This window comes from Lissotriton vulgaris, unplaced genomic scaffold (assembly GCF_964263255.1).
Source record: "Lissotriton vulgaris unplaced genomic scaffold, aLisVul1.2 SCAFFOLD_3207, whole genome shotgun sequence".
NCBI lineage: Eukaryota > Metazoa > Chordata > Amphibia > Caudata > Salamandridae > Lissotriton > Lissotriton vulgaris.
Window position 1 is genome coordinate 208,354 of NW_028244745.1, and position 14,052 is coordinate 222,405.

Below are 14,052 nucleotides of genomic sequence, written 5' to 3' on the forward strand. Positions count from 1 at the left end.
CTTGTCAGGTCCCATCAACTGTCAGATGCCTGAGCGGGAGAAATGGGGCAGCCCTGAACAGACGTGCCAGGGTGTCTCATGCCCCCAAATGACCTCCCATCATAGAGGAAAGAGTCAAAGTGGTCCAACCATGCCCACACCCCATTCACGCTGCATCGAGTACACAAGGGAGTGGCACGCTCTTCAACTGCGGAGCAGACCATCATCCTGTGGAGCCCTGTTTCACCAAAGGGAAGACCTGCTCAAGGTGCATGAAATCAAACCACTTTGCAAAAGTGTGCCGGAGCAGCAGATCTCAGCCGCCATTCACCAAGCAATGGGAGCCCATGTCACAAGTCTGTCAACTGACACTTGACGATCCTTAGGGCTAAGAGGAGGGTGTTGCACAAGGGCGTCAGTTCATTCTGGACGAAGATAATGACAATGTCTTTGTCAAATCCTTTGTGTTGGTCGGACACACACAAAAGGCCTCCTCCAATGTGAGCCATTAAAGTGGCAGGGTCGACCGTCTGGGTGCTGATCGGCACTGGGGCGTCCGTTAACGTCATGGACTCTGAGGAATATGAACGGCTCTCTCTGCGACCCCCACTTGCTCCCACAAAGGCCAGGATATACACATACGGGGAACACACCCTCTCCCCCTGAGAGGGGTGATCGAAACAGCAGTGTCCTGTGACAAAAGCACAACTAAAGTCCGGTTCCACATCACCGAAGGGAAGAAAGGAGCGCTGCTGAGCTGTCACACCGCAGAATACTTTGACCTGGTCTTTTTTGCAAATCAGGTGAACGACTCACACGCCAACACCATACTGCACAAATTCCCAGAACTGTTCGAAGGCTTAAGCAAACTCAAAGCCAAACACGTCAAACTGAATATCGACACCTCCTTTAGACCGAATGCCTTGAGACACCGAAGAGTGCTGTTTCACCTGCGTCCGCACGTAGAAGCCGAACTGAGAAAGCTGGAAGATCTCAACGTAATGCTCGTCCTGAGGAGATAAAATAAATGGTGAGAAGACTGCTCGGGGTCTTCCTGACAACAAAGCAGTAACCTGTGTGCGACTCCATTACTGGTATGTGTGCAGTGCACCACAAGGCCCCCCAGCACTCCGATACAGTGGGTCAGCACACCAAGAAAGAATCTCGCTGGCTCGAGCCAAGGATGGAGAAGCATTGCCCTCCTTTACAGAATTTAGAAAGGGTATTTGTGTGATTTACAGCACCATGGAAATAAACTTGTTAGTATTATATAAATAGAAATATTTGCAATGCAACAGGACTCACATTTACGTGAGTTTGAGCAATTGCATTGCAAATGTTTTTTTTATTTTTAAAAGCACCTCATGCCGAGCTTTCAGGTTAATGGAGGCAGTGCACTTTTCTTTAGACTAGCTGTGTCTAAAGACAGGGGTGGGTCACCTTTAAAGTGAAACAACGGCATGGGGCACTTTTACAAAAAAAGCATTTGTTTGTCAAGACAAGCAAATGCTTTCTTTTGTAAAAGCACCCCATGTTGCGGTTTCACTTTAATAGCGGCCACCAACCTTTCTTTAGACACAGCTCATCTAAAGAAAGGGGTTTGCCCTCCATTAACATGAAAACAAGCGGGGAATGCGGCAAGTAGACAAAAACAAGCGTTTCAAGCTAAAGTCCTGCCTACAGTAAGAAAAACTCAACAAAGTAAATAGTGCTTACTGTCTTAACCCTTTCGATGCTCATGACGGAACGGTTCCGTCATGATCATCAGTCGAGCTGTGCTTATGACAGAACCGTTCCGTCATGACCACGCCCGTTCTAATTAGGGCTCAGCACCGGGGGGGAATCGGCACCGCACGGATGCGGTTAATTAATAGTACTGATTATCAACCGAAGTAAAAGGGACAGTAGCCATGAGAGGTTACAGATGAAGACAAGGCAGTACTGAGGGACTAACAAGCCTTTTGAGGAGTCAGAAGCCTGCATTTATGAAGGACAAAGACATGAGCCAATAAAAAATAAGGGCAGAGAGAGGGCGGGGCTTCTCCTCCATACTTCACTATAGTAGTCTCGCTGAGCAGCGCATGCGTGCTGACTCAGGCTCGACCTAAAAATGAGGCTCGCTCTGCATGGCACTGAGGACAGGCAACGCTTTTCCCAGGGTAGACCTTACTTAAAACCCCCAGGGTTGGAAGCAATGTAAAAACGTTAACTGTACCAACATAAATCTCGCAATCCCCAATACTTTCCTCACCTGTTCACATGCCTTATCCCAGGCTGCGTCGGTAAACATGTCCACTTCCCACTAGGGTTTCCCTTTGGTCGCCTTATGAGAGTTATCATTCTTCACTACCCTGTCCATATGGGTATTGATATGCTGTGATCTACGTAATTGTAAAATGGCCTTCAGTGTCTGCATGGTAATTGGTGTGATTGGGAAACCGTTCTGGCCAATTTAACATATTGGAGAAAATGCCAGGACTCACCCTAAATGTTTGCTCTGTCTGTTTTGGACGAAGTCAAAGTGTCTAATAGTAATGTATCCCCTATTGTCTCAAAATCCCTACCCTTTACTAGGTCACTGTCATTACCTCTGTTATGCTTCATAAGGGTTTTTACCCCATAAGGATAGTTCTCTGGAGAATGGTGGTCTGCGAAGTACAAGCTTGGTGATTGGCCCTTTACCATACCTAATTAGATTTCTGACCTCATCATCATCGAGATCCTGAAAGGCAGTCAAACCCTCCACCACAGTAGATCAACTGATCCCACAAGATACACTTGAAGGAAATTCTTAACTTACTTCTAAGGTAACCCAGAGAAATTTCTAATATGTAGTAGGTGTGATCACTTTTCAAACAGGAAATCCATGACCTGATAGCTTCATCCGAACTGGACATCTCAACTCTTAGTTTCATATGAAGTCGAATTCCTGTTCATTACTGAAGTATGGTTCTCAAAAGGTAGTGAACCAACACATCCAGGCAACACGATAAAAATGAAAAACCTTCAACATTAAAATGGAGGGGTAACAGCTATCATCCACAAATGCTGGTCATGCTCAACTCCCAAGCCAGGGGTTGTGAGGGTTTTCTGCTGTTGTGTAATATTATGCCAAATCCTCACCATAATTTTCTGTTGCATACAGACCATCAAAACCAAAAACCAAACACTGTTCCAAGGGCAGGGTGCATAACATCACCCTAACATTTCAGAAAGAAGAAAGACTAAGGGAAAAGGGGGTCCTAGGTGAACGGACACATAAGCAAGGGGGAAAGAACAAGTCTTGCCTCCTGTTGCCCTCATACACCTTGAAGAGTGTCATGCTTCATCATCGGGCGTTGCTCCATGTTGGGCCGGTGCCGCAATTCCCAATGGGTCACTTTAGTCCGAAGGGTCACTTTATCTGAGTTCTTTTGAAATACGCCGGATGTTGCATGTGGGTGTGTGTGGGGTAGGTCCTAGTAAGGGTAACCAAGTGCGTGCAGAGTGTTTAAAAACTGGCAAGGAGTGACCTCAAAAAGAATATCAGAGAGGTAACACCCTTCACAAGATAAAAACCCATAGATAGGGTGTAATACCAAAAGGCACAATGTACCTAGATAGCATAAAACGGTCAACATGTTTCACACCTTTGTTGCCGCAAGGCTCATTGGCGTTTCTTCAGGACCGGGATTAAAAAATGTGGTTAAGTGCACCTGAAGACAAAAATGAAAGTACATACCCCTAATCTAACTCAGGGCGGGCCATTGCGCAGCTCCTGATCAAGACCTAGAATATATGTCAGGGCGGGCAATTGCGCAGCTCCTGATCAAGACCTCCTCATAGAAGGAAAGTAACTCCAATGACTGTGCAAGTTAGACTAAGAGAATCCAACCCGCAGATAGGGTGAAGTGTTCAACATGTGTTGGAGCACTTAGTGTTTTGTAAAATACCCCTCACACACCAACAGGCCCCTTGGTGTCATGCTTCATCATCGGGGTCTTCGCACCCCTCTAACGGGATGCAGCGCGCTGCGACCTACGACTACGTGGGAGCACTTATAGTTAATGGCTATATGTGGTGCATGTGTGTGGGGTGTATTTACAAGTGAGTGGTGGGACGTGGTGAAGATTTAAAAAGTACCTGGCACTTGAGTATATTGGAAAAAAATGTATTCTTAACTCTGGCTCTGGCATTAAAAAAGGTGCAGTGTGAGGTCAGATCTGTTGTATTAATGAACAGGACCTCTGGTGTGCGTCGACATGTTTCGGAGGCAAAGCTCCTTCTTCAGGATGGGGGCACAACTTCCCCACCTTACTCACGTATTTCTAGATAATATCAAGATGTATTATAAAAAAGTGAAATATAAGGCTAAAATGTGCCTACAGCGGTCTGCTATAAGCTCAATGACCTGTAGAAAGACAAAAAGAAATATCAACTAATGGTTACCCATGTACCGGGTAGTTCAAGCAGGTGCAGTCACCTGGAACCTCACCATATGCTTTTAATAAGCCCTGTAAAAGAAAAGACACTAACATCACATACAACATAGAAACACAAACACTAGGAGGTACTGGCAATAGTTGTCATACTTATGAAGCTTGCTTGCTTGCTTCATGAGCAATAGGAACGTCTGGGGTGTTGCTATTTTTGCAATCTGTAGTGAGAAGTAATGCAGATGTAAAAGTAGATTCTCACTTACTTAGGAAGTTTGTTCATATGGTCGTTTTTAGTTTTATACTCACAGGATCGGGACATAGTAATCTCCGCCTTACCCCCACACGCTGCTCCGCCGAAGTGAGGTGATCACAGGGTTTTCGCTATTTATACCCTGTATTTAATTGAGCGGAAATGTGACATGGCCAAACATGGGTGTTCCGATGTCAATATGTTAATTGAATGCCCTTGTTTGGAAGTCCGATCATTAGCCATACATCTTGCGGCTTGATGTGTCAGAAGGGGCTTGTGATCGACGAGCGTCGCTACACACGAGTGGTCGTTTAGCGCGCATGCGCGAGGGTCTGGTAGTAATCCTTCGCGCATGCGTGTAGTGGCCTGGAATTCGTTCTGTGGTGGCAGTGGTCCTTCGCGCATGCGTCCTGGCGCCGAGTGATTGTTCAGAGGCGATGTGTCTTATCATAGCGATGTTGCCAGGCATATTTGGAAAGACAAATAAACAAAGCAAACACCTCCCATATTAATGATGGGAATGTTGCCATGGGTCATAGTTTGAGCGGTACAGGAGGGTTACTGTTATTAAAAATCGAGCAGTGGGAATCCTTTATTTATATATATAAATATATAAAAAATTCATAAAAAATTCCTGCAGCAGGCTTAAGTTTCTTGAGGCGGTATTTTAGTGGGATAGTTGCCCCCAAGGCACCTCATCATTCAACCCTGTTAGCTGGGTGCCAAGGTGGAATACCCATCTTTGTTCTTTCAGAAAGAGACCGTCCTCTGAAGGTAGTTGCTCAATGATTGTCCATTTTAGGTCATTAACACAATGTTGTGCCGTAAGGTAATGTGTGGCCATTTTTGTGGTGCTTTTCTTACAGCGCACGTTGCTTTTGTGCTCATTCATTCGTGTTTTCATTGCCCTTGTGGTCATGCCTACGTATTCAAGATTACAGGGGCAGGTGATAAGGTAGACCACGTTTTTAGAGTTACAATTTGTCATTCTCCTTTGTTCCCAGGTTGAGCCATTGCGGAAAGTTAGTCTTGTGCTCTTTTGTGTGAGATGGCAACTGCTACAGTTCCCGCAAGGGAAATGGCCTTGTACTCCTATGGATGGTTGTATGGCCATGGATGTAGGTTTTGGTCTGGTATGAACCAACATATCTCTGAGATTGCGTCCTCTACGGTGTGAGAACATTGGCTTTTCCAAATTCAAGTTACCACATGTCAGTATACCCCAATGTTTATTGATGATAATCTTAGTCACTCCGTTGGACATGGTGTTATAGGTCGTCACACAGATTGGTCGTTTGCCTTCACTCGATTCTTTTTGTCGCTCTTCCAGTAGTGCCTCTCTGTTGTTATTTTTTGCTCTCTTCATCGCTTTATCAATGATTTTGATCGGATATTCTCGTAGTTTAAATTTTTCTTTCAGATCATGGGCCTGTAGTCTGAAGTCCGACACATCAGTGCAGTTGCGCCTTAAGCGTAAAAATTGTCCGTATGGTAAGTTTTCTCGTAGGTGCCGGTTCTCTTTATTTATTAAAGTATCTCTGTGGAGCAAGAATCCATTCCCCATTTGCTCTACCTCCCCCCTCTTGTTTTTTATATGTGCAAGTTAGACGCCAGCACCTACACCGGGAGTAAATCTCAGGTGCCTCAAAACTAACACCTACCCCGTCCAACCACCAGCCGAGGCGTGAAACATGTTGACCGTTTTATGCTATCTAGGTACATTGTGCCTTTTGGGATTACACCCTATCTATGGGTTTTTATCTGATATTCTTTTTGGAGGCAACAGGAGGCAAGACTTGTTATTTCCCCCTTGCTTATGTGTCCGTTCACCTAGGACCCCCTTTTTCCTTAGTCTTTCTTCTTTTTGAAAGTGTTAAGGTGATATTATGCACTCTGCCCATGGAACAGTGTCTCGGTTTTGGGTTTGGTGATATTATTTGGAGCATAGACACTGGACCTTTAACTGGCTCCTAGGTCCCCTCTTCTTTTTTTGACAGAATGCATACACACCATCCCAGCCCAAACCATCTCTGCATATAGTGTATATGATGTAATTATATTTATAATTCAACAAGCATGTTGCGCCCAATCGCGCCACACTCGTTCTTCTGGCACAGCATCTTAAGTCATGCCACACACTATCTCTTGGCACAGCAAATTAAGTCATGCTGCACTTACTTATTGGGCACAGCAGCTCGGGTTACTGCATCCTTAATTACTTAGCACAGGGGCTCAGGTCACTGCAACAATGATAACTTCAGGCTTAGTAGCTAGGCAATGTTATGTCTTCATAATTCATACCAGGAATTGTAGGAGAGTCTGCAGCCTGCTGTCCCAGGGGCACACAGATCGCTCTATGTAGGCCCCTGCGCAGATCCATCTCACTGGGGTCATACAGTGTACTAAAAAGTTAGGACATGTGCTTTTGAGTTTTACATGTCCATGTAGTGAAAAGGTGCTACATTTGTTTTTCAATTAATAAGTAGGCCCAAAAGTAAATCTCAGTGAAGTGCATCCTTTTCCTGAATCTCAGCATTATCGAAAGGTCGCAGGTAAGCCAGAGTTCTGAGTTTCTCTAAAAGACTTACAAGTAACACGCAGCCACAGGCCATGGTGTCGCAATGCAGTCCGTAGGGCCAATACTTTTTAAGGAATTTAAACTCCTGGAGTTGCAGCCTTCTGTGTGACGTTCAAATCTTGCAATATAGATAAGTATTACACAAAGCACCATGGCACAGGGTCATCTTGGAGGTCAAAGGAGCTTCATTTAGTAAGACTTCTCAAAGCATTGTATGCAAGCCCTGGATCTAAGGGTCACATGGAAATTAATGGGGCCACTTCCTCCTCCCAGTGGTACAGAGCAAGTCATGGAGTCAAAGGTTTTTATTTTAGTCTATGGAAAATACTCCTTTGCACGCATTAAGGCAAGAAGATTTAATTGTCTTTATAATTATGGCATTATAGACGACTTTACATGTCATTGCCATTATCTTTCACTTCAATTAATATTTTTATTATTTAATTTTTTTCCAGAAATCGACAGACACGGAAGGAAGTTCAGCCACCGCAAAGGCCATGGGATCAAGTGCACAATCCAATAAGGGGAGCAACAAGGGAGGCGGATGTAAACCGCGATTACTAGGGGATATCACCAACACAGTGGTGGGAGGCAACCTGAACGCTCTTGGAAAGCCTGAATGTGCCAAGGTGTACGACGGAGAAGACAAAGAAATTGAATTTAAATTAGTTCTTGATGAAATTAATGGAACACATATAGTAAGAGGCAAAGAAAACTGTAGCATCTATTCTGCCCTCGATACTCTGGATATTGTTCAAAAACTGAGGGCGAAGCATGAAAAGAAAGAGCTTCATTTAGTGGCCAAGCAAGGTCCGATTGGGTTTGTAAATTTAGGGATGCCACTAAAGTGCCTTGAAAAAGGGACACAATTTGAGATGTGCTTTTATCCTTTCAGCAAGGAAGGGGCTTCTGATGTCGTAGATGACAACTCTCCAAGGAAGCATTACCGTGAATATGATGCTGGGGGGAAGGAGTTTGTCACATTTTATATCCGTGCCAAAGGCATAAAAAATAGGAGGATTCTTTTGTCAAATCCCCTCCATAAATCTAAACATCCACTTTGTGTTTTTGCTGCTAAAGGGGAATCCTTCCGCGATGCTCTGTGCCAGGATGGTCGCTTTCTGCCATTTCTTGCACAAAGCACACAGTGGAAGATGGTGGACGGAAAAGATGCGTATGATCCTGAATTTGTAGTTGACACCTATGCCAAAAAAACATTTGAGGTGGAAATTTCCAATCCCCCCAAAAAAAAAGTTGTGCATGCCACCACCGACCAAACCCCTGAGCCATTAAACTCACCAACTGAGAACAATCTGCAACCTTTTCCACAGTCCCTCCTAGAACATTACCCCTGTCTGACAAATCAAGGGGACCAGATTAAAGAGGGTATAGAGGAAGAGGCTAGAAAGCAGAATAAAAATTCTCTAGACTTACTGAAACTGGAAAAGGAAGAATTTAGTAAAAGGACTGCTAATTCAACCCCTGTGAGAGTTCATAAAATGTTAGCTGACCGCAGTCGTTCAGTGGGTTATATCACATGGGACAACAACGGAAACCAAGGCTCTGCCTCTTGCTTTGTTCTGGGAGGTGGCTATATTCTTACCTGCCACCATGTCATCCAAGACATTGTTGGAGAAGGAGTTCCGGTAAATGCGTGGCCTAAAAGTATAAGTGATTCCACTAAGGTTTCTTTTAATTACGAAGAGCAACACCTTGAAAAACGTAACTTGTACTCCATTGAACCTTGGTTAGGACCCTCTGACAAGGCTCTTGACTATGCTCTTCTCAAAATGAAAGAAAGTGAGCAGTTGTTTCCCCCTGGCTTGATCCACTATGTTTCCAGACCACCCTTCAATGGCTTGGTTTACATCATCGGCCACTCAGATGGGAAGGAGAAGGCCACCGATGCCTGCACCTTGATACCTTTCTTTCAACGCCGCCCAGAACTAAATAGGCGTCTGAAAGAGGGAAGGGAGCAATGTGACCTTCACCCTAACTGTGGCACAGAAGGGGGAAGGATCTCTTGCATTCACATGTTTACAAAAGAAAGTTTCAAACAAATAAGTAGTCGCAAAACAGTGACCTATGATACTAGTTTTTTTCACGGTTCTTCTGGCTCACCCGTGTTCGATTCCTCTGGCCGCCTTGTAGCCATGCACGCTGCTGGTTATGTATTTAATTTAAATAGAAAGAAGCTCAGCGTGATTGAGTTTGGGTGGTTGGTAAAAGAAATCTGTTTGGATATTAAAAATAAAGATGGAGAGCTTTATGAATCTCTGGTAAATGAGCCTACCAGGAATGACGGGAATAACAGAAATGTTACTTGCATTGATGATGACTCAATGGACACTGGCAGTCAGGGTAACCTGAGTGTTGAGGAGACCATGGAGTGCTCCAACAACTGATTCGATCAGAAAGTAGACCATTATTGCAAACGTATGCAGATTCAATAGTGATTTGTCGTCCAGGTTGATATTTGAATATTGAATATACTCCAGTTCTGCGATTCCAACCCCAATCTTATGGCCCCCCCAGCAATTAACTCTCACCACTACATCCTACTCGCGACCTCAATTTCCGCATTGATAACCCTACTGATGATCAAATGTCCTCCAACCTTCCTTATTGAGGTGTGTATATCGGGCGGGAAAGCTTTTTTATTTTGTGAAAACCAACACCACTTTCACTTTGTGGTTATTTAATGTATTAGCAATGGTTGGGGAGCACTCTGTCTCTCTCATAACAATACCAATGTTCTTGCTTTAACCCTAAGCATATCATTGTAAAATATGATATACTTACTCGGGAATGAATGTCTGCAGTGCCAGACTCTGCTAATCAGCATCTCTGAATTTGTGACAATTTGCAACAGTTGATATATTTCTTTTGGTCTATGCAATTCTAAAGAAAGATCATTGTGCTTAGACATCTCATCCCTATAAGCAGCACATGAATACAAGGCACAGATCAAAGCTGTTTTCCCTTTTATTCCCTTCAGAATATATGCAGGAAATTACCTTTTTTGTGTGATGTCCCCCCCCAGATTTTCGTTGTATTTGTTTTGATGGCTTTAGAACACTGTGCACTTTACCCCTGCTAACCAGTAATAAAGCGCCTGTGCTCCCCTTTAAACTTTGTTAAATTGGCTTATCCTAGATTGTTAAATTTAAGTTGCCTGCACATTTCTAGCATATGCTTTAAAGAGGGCATCCCAGGTCAGAAAGGTAAATGCCACTTGTGGACTGCAACAGCTATTCTGTCATCCACTATGGTGAATGCACTAACATGGCTTCAAACCTTCCCAGTGTTGACTGACGGCTGCAGTGTAAATTCTGCAGTGCAACCTGTCAAAATAACCATTTTTGATAGGAGAAACCCCTTCTTTTGAATAATGGTTAGTCACCCCTATCTTGTCAATGTTGCCTACAAGGCAGAGGGCAAAATATTTCAAAGTAGGGCATGTAGAAATGTTAAGTAAATGTATCGTGCAGTGACTAGCACTCAAAAGCTATTTTACTGTAAGTAGGATTGGCTGGTCTATAGAGAAAGACTGGGAAGCAAAATGAAATATGAATTCTGGTGTCTCCAGTTAGGGACTAGCTACAAAATTGATTTAAGGACTAATTTTACAGTCAAAGGGGAAGTTGGATTTTTAATAAATGTTAAGAAAAAGTAAAAAAAGATAAATTTTCCATACCTGAAGCTCCTGGAGGCTAATTTGCATGGGCTCTTCAGCAATAGCTCAGATTAGCCCTGATAACAATTGAAAAAATGTAAAGTGGTCTTTTTATTTTTCTGCCAGGACCACCAGTGGGGTGGGCCCAGGAACATAGTTTACTTCAAAGTGGCCACCCCTGTCCCAGGGAAATGTTCGGTGATACCTTACTAGTCTTCTTAGGCTGTCACAAAACCCAATGGGTGAAAAGCTCAAGTTAATTTAGTGACTTTCTGAATAGTTTGAGTTTATTCCTTGAAGTGAGCAGTTGCCTACCTAAATAATAATTACATTTTGTACACAATTGATATACAAAGGAGCATGGTGAAGGTTTAAATTGCACTTTTGCTAGCTCATATGAAGTATTTATTGAAATGTGCAGTGTAAGCGTTACCTCTTTTATAAAAGCTTATATTCGTGCAAAATTTCAATACTTTATCTGGGACATCAAAGTAACTTCTGTGTCAAAGTAAATTTGTTTGACTCTAAGAAAAGCTTACCAAATCTAGGGACACAAAAAGTAGGCTCAAACCACTATCTTGGGTCAATCCATCAGACATCAACCTAACAGTCTGACATGGAGCCAGTTTGGTGTAGACTAGTGGAATCACTTTTGCACAACCATTTCTTTTTCATTTAAATTGTTACATGACAAATGAAAGTAGTGGTAATATGGAAGTATTGACCTCCGCTGCTTAGCAATAGTCAGTAGTTTGTCAAATAAATGCATATTTGTTATACTCCAATCCAATTGGAGTCACGAGGCAAGATAAATATATAAGTTTCCTACATGATCAGTCATGTAGGATACTTCTATATTTATAAAAGAAACAGCCAACCGTGTTTAGCTGCAAAGGAAACACCATTTTTTTCCGGTTCAATAATTAGGGCTAAAAGAGCTGTGTAGCTATATGGATTGTTTTTTTTTAATCCAATGCATTTAAAAAAAAAAGAACTAAGACTAATTGAAAAGTGCGTCCAATAGCCTAGTTAGTACTTATGAGGAGAAAGGATATCTTGGAATGGGATTGACTTATTTAATTATTGCCCTGAGGAGGCGCTGTATCCTTTTCCGAAGAACCCATATTATCTGTTCTGTTATGTTTGAACACCATTAGAGCCGTTGCACAAAGAGTATTATTATACTTGTTATCATCTCATATGCTGACTAATGTCATTATAGTCATTTTTTTAAAAAACCTGTAAAGAACGTTTTTGGTTCTTGGAAAGAGATGTAGTTTGGACTGTTAATGAAAAACAGTAAATTATATATTTTTTAACTGGCTCATTTAAATATCATCCCAAATTGGCTTAAAATGTCCTTAAATGTACCTTTTATTGTGTCTAATTGTAACCACTTTCTTTACAAATGCAATAGCTTGAACCATGCAAGGCTTTAATAGTAATCATGTTCTTTTGATGCACCTGCTTTGCAATTGTAGTTGCGTATGTGTGTTGTTGCCAATAAATCTTTATTCAACTGCACAAGAAAGGTGTCCGGGCAGTCTGTTCGTAGTGAGCTGATGTTGGAGTATGTAAGTGGGGACTGCCGGTGCCCTGGCTCGGACCGCCCATTGACAGCGCTCCTGAATTACTGGTACTCGTGGAAAGAATATATATATATCTATATATAGATATATATATAGATATATATATATCTATATATATATATATATATATATATATATATATATATATATATATATATATATCCAAAGCACATTATTCCACCTGGGGCCAGCCGAACTTGCGGCGGGTGCAGCCGGGAAGCGGAGGTGGGTACCACTTATAAAACAGCAAAAACAAGCAAAGCTTTTGAGTCATGGAATGTAGCCAATGCTATGCATAGAGTTATGTTTTTAAGATCTGTATCTTTTATGTGTTTTTTATATGGCAGATGCTTGTTTTTTTATAATCAGTTTTATATCAAATGTGATTTTTTCAAATTGTTGGCTACATTCTTTTAACAATCAAGCAAAAGGAATCCTACTCCGAGTGCACACCCCAGGGATGGGGGACACTCAGTGTTTGTGAAAAATACCCCTCACACACCAACAGGCCCCTTGGTGTCATGCTTCATCATTGGGGTCTTCGCATCCCACTAAAGAGATGCGGCGTGCTGCGACCAGCGACTACGCGGGAGCACTGTCAGGGTAGACTATGTGTGGTGTGTGTAAAGTGCAAGTGATGGGGTATCTAGAGGATGTGAGTGAAGGGTGTGGTGAGAGTTAAAAAGTACCTGGCTAGTGGGTTCTATGAAAAAACTTTTTTCGAGACCCCTAGCTGGTGCTGTTAAAAGAAGTGCAAAGTGAGGTTAATTGTCTTTATTATGGACATTACCTCTGGTGTGCGTCGACATGTTTCGGAACTGGTGTTCCTTCTTCAGGACGGGGGCACAACTTCCCAACCCTACTCACGTGTTTTTATGAAAAAAGTTTTTAAGGTAAAAGAAAAGTGAAGCTATTGACAGTGACGAGATGAGGCTATAGTGTGCCTACAGCGGTATTGGTTCATGCAGTTGCATGACCTAAAAAGAAAAAGAAATGGCGAGTCAATTTGGTTGCCACAGAAGGCTGGCTCAGACAGGTGCAATCACCTGGAGCCCCAAATGGTTGATTAAACCTGTAAAAAAGAAAGACAGACATGACACACAACACATATGACACATTTTAGTTTGTATTGGTTCTGTTCAAACATACTCATTGTGACTGTTTTGTTCTGCCTCATGAGCATGTCCAGAACGTCAGGGTGGGTTGATGGATTCTTAATCTGTGTGGGTAAAGAATCGGTTTCAGTATCCCTTACTCACTGTTTGGGTCGTGCTTAGTTGGTCTCTGATAGTTTGTCTTACTCAATACTCACAAAATCCGCCTGAGTCGGCCTCCTTCTACCACCCTACGCTGCTCCGCTGGTAATGGCTAGCGTTCAGGGCTCTGTTATTTATGGGCCTCGATGTGCTGATTGCTCGTTTTTTAATTCGTTAATTAGCGGATGTGAGGCACAGGCCAAATAAGGAGCGTCCGCCCGTGCGCCTATCATGATCATGGCCCTTTTCTCCTCATGACATGTATCGCTGTGAGCATGTAAGGTGGAGTAGTGATTATCGAGCTTG

General features: G+C 42.8%; 1 protein-coding gene across 1 annotated transcript in view; it reads left to right on the top strand.

The window, feature by feature from the left end:
* Positions 1-9,819, top strand: part of LOC147666764 (serine protease FAM111A-like) — a 118,554-nt gene extending 108,735 nt beyond the window's left edge. Inside the window, exon 3 of the mRNA XM_086948896.1 lies at positions 7,681-9,819. Coding sequence (XP_086805022.1) covers positions 7,681-9,630 — 1,950 coding nt within the window. The 3' untranslated portion in view covers positions 9,631-9,819. The remainder of the gene's footprint in view (positions 1-7,680) is intronic.
* The last annotated feature ends 4,233 nt before the right edge of the window (positions 9,820-14,052 follow it).